At 34.7% G+C, this 9945-nt stretch overlaps 1 protein-coding gene across 1 annotated transcript in view; it reads right to left on the bottom strand.

Moving 5' to 3' along the window:
- Positions 1 to 9945, bottom strand: part of DCP2 (decapping mRNA 2) — a 63139-nt gene that overhangs the window by 22441 nt on the left and 30753 nt on the right. The window contains exons 5-10 of the mRNA XM_004267448.4: positions 9682 to 9834; positions 9444 to 9556; positions 9237 to 9344; positions 6941 to 7079; positions 4082 to 4192; positions 271 to 322 (exon numbers count right to left, since the gene is read on the bottom strand). Coding sequence (XP_004267496.1) covers positions 271 to 322; positions 4082 to 4192; positions 6941 to 7079; positions 9237 to 9344; positions 9444 to 9556; positions 9682 to 9834 — 676 coding nt within the window. The remainder of the gene's footprint in view (positions 1 to 270; positions 323 to 4081; positions 4193 to 6940; positions 7080 to 9236; positions 9345 to 9443; positions 9557 to 9681; positions 9835 to 9945) is intronic.

The raw sequence follows: 9945 nt of genomic DNA, 5'->3' as shown, positions 1-9945 counted from the left end.
ATTATTTATTTATTTACAATATTCATGCACAGCACCAAGGCTTCACATTCGCAAAAGAAATAGCACAGTGAAAGGGCAAATAATTTAAATAAATTTATTTTAGCCAGTTTCATATTTAGAGAACTTGACCATATATATGAACTCTCTACAGACCATGTGCAACTCTTTCAGCTTATCTATCACAGTTCGTCATGCACCACTAAAATCAAGGTTACTTCAAAACCAAACCAAATCCCAACCAGCAGAAATTTTAAAAAGAAAATGACTTGCCTGTTTCAAAAGTATCCTGAAGCTTTCGTGGATGAAGTTTTTTTTCACATTTCTATTAAAAAACACAAACACACAACATACCATCTCCAGTTATTTCAATTATAAATAAGGAGATATAGTATCAAATTTCTCAGGAAGAGAATTAAACCATATAATCACCATGCCCACCTTGCATTGGTATTTTTAATTTTATTTTTATTTTTTTAAGCCTAAAACTGTTTTTAGCTCTTGAATACACATACAATATGGAAACACCAGAAAACAAGAAAATTATTCATTAAATTTCTCAACCCAGAGATAATTACTATTAACACTCCAGTACATCTTTCCAGCTTTTTTTCTATGAAGATATGTGTGAATGTATTTTCATATAATTATGTAACAAACAGAATTATTCTATACATAGTATTCTATAACCCATTTTTTAACATCTTTATTGGAGTATAATTGCTTTACAATGGTGTGTTAGTTTCTGCTTTATAACAAAGTGAATCAGCTATACATATACATATATCCCCATATCTCCCCCCTCTTGCGTCTCCTTCCCACCCTCCCTATCCCACCCATCTAGGTGGACACAAAGCACCGAGCTGATCTCCCTGTGCTATGCGGCTGTTTCCCACTAGCTCTCTATTTTACATTTGGTAGTGTATATATGTCCATGCCACTCTCTCACTTCATCTCAGCTTACCCTTCCCACTCCCCGTGTCCTCAAGTCCATTCTCTACATCTGCGTCTTTATTCCTGTCCTGCTCCTAGGTTCTTCAAAACCACATTTTCTTAAGATTCCATATATATGTGTTAGCATACAGTATTTGTTTTTCTCTTTGACTTACTTCACTCTGTATAACAGACTCTAGGTCCACCCACCTCATTACAAATAACTCAATTTCGTTTCTTTTTATGGCTGAGTAATATTCCATTGTATATATGTGCCACATCTTCTTTATCCATTTATCTGTTGATGGACACTTAGGTTGCTTCCATGTCCTGGCTATTGTAAACAGAACTACAATGAACATTTTGGTACATGACTCTTTTTGAATTATTGTTTTCTCAGGGTTTATGCCCAGTAGTGGGATTGCTGGGTCATATGGTAGTTCTATTTTTAGTTTTTTAAGGAACCTCCATACTGTTCTCCATAGTGGCTGTATCAATTTACATTCCCACCAACAATGCAAGAGGGTTCCCTTTTCTCCACACCCTCTCCAGCATTTATTGTTTGTAGATTTTTTGATGATGGCCATTCTGACCGGTGTGAGATGATATCTCATTGTAGTTTTTTGCCTTTGCCCTGCAGGATCTTTTTTTTTTTTTTAACATATTATTAGAGTATAATTGCTTTACAATGGTGTTATTAGTTTTGGCTTTATAACAAAGTGAATCAGCTATACATATGATTAGTGATGCTGAGCATCCTTTCATGTGTTTGTTGGCAATCTGTATATCTTCTTTGGAGAAATATCTGTTTAGGTCTTCTGCCTATTTTTGGATTGGATTGTTTGTTTTTTTTAATACTGAGCCACATCAGCTGCTTGTAAATTTTGGAGATTAATCCTTTGTCAGTTGCTTCATTTGCAAATATTTTCTCCCATTCTGAGGGTTGTCTTTTTGTTTTATGTTTTCCTTTGCTGTGCAAAAGCTTTTAAGTTTCATTAGGTCCCATTTGTTTATTTTTGTTTTTATTTCCATTTCTCTAGGAGGTGGGTCAAAAAGGATATAACCCACTTTTTAAATGTATATACTATGAACATATTCCTTTTTCAATAAATACAAATCTACACCATCACTTTTAATGACTACATGGTAGTCTATGGCATAGATCTACGATATTGCATTTAGTATTATCTTCTTGGATATTTAGATTATTTCCATGTTTTCATAACTAAGAGCAATGGAGTGAATATTCTTTAAATTTCTCTTCTAGGGAAACAAGGTAAGAACTTTTTCAGGCTTTCAATATAGCCAAACTACTCTCTAGGAGGCTGTACCAATTAGCAATTCTTAAGGGTTCTCAATATTCTCAACAATACATAAGTGGCTATCTTTTCATCTTTGCCAATCTAATGAGGAAAAGTGGCATCCTGTTTTATTTTACTTTCTTTGATTACACATTTATACATTTATCAGTCACTTTTAGTTCTTCCCTTATAAGCTGTTCATATACTTGTTCTCCATCATTAACTTTATTTTAAGAACTTATAAAAAATTTATTCAAGTTCTTTTAGACAAATATGAGAGTCATTTGTGAAGTTCCCCCCAAAAAATCAAGGATTTTGATTGGTATTGAATTAAATCTATATATTAATTTGAGGAGAATTAACATTTGTATAGTACTATCATTTTAATCTGTGCAGCTTTTGTTAGGGACAGATGTTGAATGAGATTAAAAGCCTTCTGACCATCTATTAAGACTCTTCTTTGTTCTTGTCACTATTTCTACCAGAGTGGAGTACAATAATAGTAAAGGGCAAGTAGTCTAACAGTAAACTGATCTTTAACATGTGCTTGCTAGTGGAATCAATACACCCCAAGTTAAATCAACAGCACCTAGGGAATTCAAGGAAAATACTTTTGTTAAAAACTTGAAATTACTATTATCACCCACTGTTAAAGAAAGAAAAATAGGTGAAGATACAATAAGAAAATTCAACATAGAAATACCAGGACTGGGACTTCCCTGGTGGTGCAGTGGTTAAGAATCTGCCTGCCAATACAGAGGACACAGGTTCGATCCCTGGTCTGGGAAGATCCCACATGCCACGGAGCAACTAAGCCCGTGCGCCACAACTACTGAGGCCACAAGCCACAACTACTGAAGCCCGCACACCTAGAGCCCACGCTCCGCAACAAAGAAGCCACCACAATGAGCAGCCCGCACACCACAACAAACAGTAGCCCCCGCTCACTGCAACTAGAGGAAGCCTGCGTGCAGCAATGAAGACCCAACACAGCCAAAAATAAATTAATTAATTTTAAAAAATAATAAAAATAAAATAAATACATCTTTTAAAAAAAGGAAAGAAATACTGGGACTTACAGAAAAGATAAGCAAGGAGACTTACCAGTTTATGAACTACCTTCTGGAACACAGACTAAAAGAATGGAAGTAAATGCCTTAAAATGCTCACACGTATTTGTCTTTCAGCCTAGTCTAATGACTATGACACTGGCTATGAGTATTGTGTTTTATTTATTTTCGTTTTCTAAATTCTATCAACTTGAAGAAAACAAAAACACTGTGATGTTATTCCAAACTTTTAACTTCATTAAAATAATACAGACTCTATTTAGAAAAATATAGAGAGAATACTTAGGACTTGTCTAGAAAGCAGGGTTGACTACACACTGTTTCCAAAGTATTAAAATAAATCTAAATACCCACATATAGATAACCAACAAGAACCTACAGTATAGCACAGGGAACTCTACTCAATACTCTGTAATGACCTATATATGGGAACAGAATCTGAAAAAGAGTGGATATATGTATAACTGATTCACTTTGCTGTACAGCAGAAACTAACACAACATTGTAAATCAACTATACTCCAATAAAAATTAATTTAAAAAATAATAAATAGATAAATAAATACCCACATAAAAAGTAAAGATCAGTTGCACATTTGAATCAATGTGATAAACCTATAATTGAGAGTAGGCAGAGATTTTTTTAGTGGGTGAATAGTGCGCACACAGCAGGTTCATAAAAATCCTGTCAATATATCAATTCAACGTGCCTCGCCAATGCCCTTGCCCCATCTTAAAAAGCGTGAACTGCCTTCTTAGCATGAGAGCTGTTAACTCTTACCATCAAGGGATTCTGCTGCTTGCCTGGCTGGCTGTGGACCCCATTTGTTCTTTTCTTTTGATTAGGTGACTCTTGATACTGTTTTCTGCCATTTCCCCTCATACTTTGACTCTGTTTTTCCAATAAGAAGAAATAAAATGTAAACCTATAGCATAATGAAATAGGATAAAACAATATACCCCTATGAATGTATTTAGCTGGTTGAATCAGAGTTCAGCAAAGCACCCCCACCCAAAACCTTCCTTAAACACTGGAGAACCACTATCAATATATTTTCTTATAGAAGACAGTGCTTCACAAAGCAAGAGTCCTCAAAAGATATGAAACAGCAAATATAATGGTCCCTAGGAATCTTTCCACACCTCTTGCCTTATGCCATTTCTGCTCACAGACTGTGTTTACAAGCATGAGGAGTAAAAGAATAATGGGAGCAAGGAGAGGAACAACTTTGAAAACCTTATGTGACTGCCAAAGAAAACCTCTCTGTGAGGGAACACTTAGGCCCATTGACTACAGTCCTTAAAGCTGGAAACAGGCAGCCGATGTGATCACTGTTACCCTAAAATCTGCTTTAAATTATTAATAAACAAATAGGGATTTTTTAAATTAATAATCTCTTTTTATACAAAATAATAAAGACAACTGGTTTTTAAAATTTGGGCCATTATCCCTAAATTTAGACCTAAAACCTAAACATGCAGTAGTTGACATCTTGCTATTATACTGCTTTAACGAGTTAATTTTCTTAGAAAATAACTCTAAGTTTAACTTAAAACACAAAGTTTTTAAACATTAATTTGGCCTTAGAGGTCTTAAAAAGACAGCTATTTAAGAGGACTAGCTAAAACAGTGAGCAGAATAATTTTATTATTATTATAAAATGTATAAAAATACATTTATGTACATTCTATCTACCTACAGAAAAAATTAAGCAGTTCCTAAAATAGCTTGAAAACAACAAGCTAATTTAAAGAAAGAAAGGTAGGGAAATACAGCAGTCATGTTACCACAGACTTTTAATTCAATTTCATCCCATTCTTCTCGGTATTTACCTTTTATTGCGGTACCATATACATAAAATTTAGCACTTGAACCACTTTTAAATGTACAACTCAGTGGCAGTGTATAGTCACAATGTTGTGCAACCACCACCAGTATCCATCTCCAAAACTTTTTCATCATCTAAACAGAACTTCGTACCTATTAAATAATTCCATATTCCCTCCTGTCCCTCAGCCCTGGTAACCTCAAGTTAATTTCTGTCTATAAATTTGTCTATACTAGGCACCTCATGTAAGTGGAGTCATACAATATTTGTCCTTTTGTGTATGGCTTATTTCACTTAGCATGTGTTTAAGGTTCATCCATGTTGTAGCACGTACGTATTATAATTTCATTCCTTTTTTTTTTTTTTAAATATTTATTTATTCATTTGGCTGCACTGGGTCTTAGCTGCAGCATGAGGGATCCAGTTCCCTGACCAGGGATCCAACCCGGGCCCCCTGCATTGGGAGCGTGGAGTCTTAACCACTGGAACACCAGGGAAGTCCCTTTCATTCCTTTTTAAGGCCAAATAATATTCCTCTATATGTTTATTTTGTTTATCCATTAATCTGCTGACAGACACATGGGTTGACACATGGGTTGTTTCCACCTTTTGGCTATCATGAATAATGCTACTGTGAACACTGGGATATAAGTTACCTGTTTAAGTCCCTGCTTTCAATTCTTTTGAGTATGAGCCTAGGAATGGAATTGCTGGGTCATATGGTAATTCTATGTTTAACTATTTGACGAACCATCCAAACTGTTTTCCATGGCAGCTGCACCATTTTACATTCCCACCTGCAATGGACATGGGTTCCAATTTCCCTACATTCTTGTCAGCACTTATTATTCTCCATTTTTTAATTACATTTTTATTACTTCGTACCTAGTGGGTATTAATAGTATCTCCTGTGGTTTTGATTTGCATTCTACTAATGATTGTGAGCATCGTTTCATGTGCTTATTGGCCATTTGTATATATTCTTTAAAGAAATGTCTATTCAAGGTGTCTACCCATTTTTTTAATTGGGTTGTTTTGTTTGTAATTGAATTGTAGGAGTTCTCCATATATCCTGGATATTAATCCATTAGATATATGATTTGCAAATTCTCCCATTCCATGGGCTGTCTCTTCTCTTTTGATAGTGATCTCTGATGCACAAAAGTTTTTAATTTTGATGAAACCAGTATATTTTTAAAAGAATGAAAATAAAAAGAGTGGTACCCAAATAGATGGCTAAAGTAATAAAGGCAGATACTACTACCATGGATTAGTAAGGATGTGGAACAAATGGAACTCTCATATATTTTGCTGGGGATATAAATTACCCGAGAATATTGAGTATATACTCAAGAACATAGGCATATCCACTGCTCCAACATTTCTACCCAATTCTATATACCCAAAAGAACTGTGTATGTTCCTCAAAAGACATGTACAGAAATATTCATAGCAGTATGGTTTGTAAAAGCCCCAAAGTGGAAACAACAAACATGTCCACTAAGAGTAGAATGGATAAATAAACTGTAATATAATCATACACCAGAATACAACACAGTAATGAACCTTTCACTGGTAGCATATTTACCAAAATCAGATGTTAATTCATATTACTTACTACACTGGATTAATACCAAAGCTGTAAAGGTTAAGGAGTCTCATCCCTACTTCAAATCACAAGTCAGAAACACAGGAGCCTTGGATTAACAATTCAGAACTCTACAACTGTTAATCTGTAATTCCTCAACTCAGATACATTCCAAAGTCAAATGAGCTAAAGTTATGAAAATCTTTAAATGTGTATCACTCACCTTTGCTTTTAAAAGGTCAGACATTTCAGAATGATTATTATTATATGGTTTTTGTTGCAGTGGTTGCCTGTGCTTTACCCACTGGTCACCGGGAGAACCTTCAGGAAATAATTGCTGACTGTGGCGGAATTTGGTTCGACTACACCAAGATTTAAAAAATAAAAATCAGATCAGAAAATTTTCACTTATAGTCTTTCTAACACCTGTTAGTTTATCTTACAGACTACAAATTTTACTTTATTTACTGTCTATCTCTGCCCACTGGAGTATAAGTTCCATGAGGGCAGGGGATTCTTGTTGACTCTGCCTATCACTTTACCCCCAGCACCCAGAGGAGTGCCTAGCATTCCATATTTCTTGAATGAATTAATACTCTGTTATTTTTAATCCCAAAGTTTCCTAAATTTATTGATACCACTTCCTCCCTATAAATGATTGTACTTTTAAAAATCTGGGGAGTTCCCTGGCGGTCCAGTGGTTAGGACTCTGCGCTTCCCATGCAGGGGGCACAGGTTCGATCCCTGGTTGGGGAACTAAGATCCCGCAAGCTGTGATGCATGCCCCCCCACCCCGCAAAAAGAAACACAACTGAAGAAAATAATTCTTTCATAAATTTAGTAATAAATTCAATAAATCAATCTAGTCGAAACAAACAAATGTCAGTGGATCTTCCTTCTTAACAGGACAGACAACTCAATTCTCAATTCTTTACTAGGATGCTTAAGTATGGAATTTGATCTGGCACAGGTCAGTTACGGACCCCGGCCATGCTGGAAGAGGATCTGAAAAATTAAGCTACATTGTGCAGCAAAAAATTCAGGAGCTCAAAAACGATGGAAAAGCAAATTAAATAAAGATCCAGTCTCAAATACTTATGCAAAAGAAACCAACTGTAACAGTAGTTTGTAGTAAAGATAAGAAATCGTATTCTGTAGTACCATATACATGTGTAATACAGTCCAGAGCCACTGATCCCAAGATCCATATTATAGTAAGATTGTTTTTGAATATTTCAGAATCTGTCCCCTTTCCCATTTAAAAACTGTAATTAAATTGCAGACTCTCTACTCTTTCTTTAGACAAAACTCAGATATTTCCTCCAACACATCAATAGATGTTATTCTATATGCTAAAAACAGACACCACCCTGCCTAAGCAACCTGAAATTTGGTTAAAGAAGTTATTTATTGTCTCATTCCATTCTCTAGGACCACAAACCCTAACACTGGCTGAAATATGTGGGAATCTTATCACACACTATGGTGGACAGATTCTCCCAAATATGAACAGTGACACAATTTCTTTTCAAACAGTGTCACTATTTCATGACTTTTTAGTAGTGATTGGATTTTTTTAATCTTGACTACATTCCTGTCTACTTTACTCTTTTTCCTTTTTACTGCTTCCCTTATGTTTAGTAGTATATAATTTGGTGATTATAATCATAGATTCTGAAAGGCAGAAATGACCTTTCAAGGCATTTAGTCTAATCTCCTATCCTCATAAAATTCAACTAAAATGGAATATTCCCTATGTGTTTAAAAAATATTGACTGCAGATGTGTTACTCCTATTGTTTACTTTTTAAAGCTCTGGGATAAAAACAGAACACCTAAATTAGAGAAAGTATAAAAAGCAACTCTCTCTGAACCTAACAAAGGCAAAGTTCTAGCAAGCTGATTACAAATACATATACTTATTTAAGAAAATTACTTACTCAGCCTACTCTATAATTGTGATTTGGATACAATTACATTCCAACCAAGAAAATGCTCTTTGCGGTTCATGTCCATGTAATAGTCACTCTTTATAATATACAGTCTAGGCTAGGGAAAGAAAAGAAGCAAGCCCAAGCCTTCACAGTGCTATCTTTTTGAACAAATTATACATACACCAGCATCCCTCATCTCCTCTACACAAAAACAAACTTCAATATATTCCCCCCATTCAACCATCTTCAGAAACTCAATTATTTCTAAAGTAAAGATATGAGAACAGGGAAGTAACAGTATAAATATACATACAGAGGATTTTTGTCTTTTCCTCATAGTCTATCTATCCATCTAAAAAGTTGATAAGCTCTTATGTATACCATTTTAAAATATGCCTGAAGCTCCTTTCCAAATTCCACTAACCTCTCATCAAAAACCCTTAAAATTTTTTTCAATTATTTGTGAGACCAGTAACAAAATAGTACCTACAAAAAGGAAGCCAACACCTCTACAAACTTTATAAGCAAAATGTCACTGCATTAAAAACCATCAAAAAGTCAGAATCCTACGCATATATTTCTTTACCTCAATTTTTCCACAGTGGGTTTAGCTGGTGTACTACCAGCTGAGGAAAATCCATTGTCGCTATCTGAGGAATCGCCAAATCTTCGAGAAAGCCAGTCCCTTAATGGTCTATGGAAACATTAAGAATTCAATTTTAAAACTTGGCTATGTAAAGAAACTCACTATCAGAATTTATGAAGTTTTGTATTTAAAGAAATACGAACATACCTGATAAAAGGAATGGCCATAAAAAATTTGTTTGGTGCCAAACCAAGTTTGGATTTTGGGGTCATATCATTTCTATGACAGGGCAATTTCTCAATGGAGAACCACTCAATGTTCTGAAACACAAGAAAATAATTCATTTTGTTAGTTACTTATTATCAAGGAGTTTCTAAAAGCAATTTCCTACATCATTTAATTGGGATACTGTCCAGCAATCTGAAAATACTTTTCAATTACATACCCGAATTTCTCTTCTGGTTTTCGGGTTAAATTTGGTATCTTTTGGAATTCCTGGAATGATGTACAAACGAGCAAGCTGGTCATTGATTCGAAGTTCAATGTAATCATCCTTACAAATATAATCTTTAATATCAAAACCAGTTTCTTCAAAGACCTGGAAATAACAAATTTGGATGATGATTTTCAAGTTTTGCTGTTAGACCTTCAGTTCATTAAAATTTGTTTATATCAAAGACAAAAATTTGGGACTTCCCTGGTGGAGCAG

This window comes from Orcinus orca, chromosome 3, assembly GCF_937001465.1.
Source record: "Orcinus orca chromosome 3, mOrcOrc1.1, whole genome shotgun sequence".
In the NCBI taxonomy this organism is placed as follows: domain Eukaryota; kingdom Metazoa; phylum Chordata; class Mammalia; order Artiodactyla; family Delphinidae; genus Orcinus; species Orcinus orca.
This window is presented reverse-complemented; position numbering and strand designations above follow the sequence as displayed.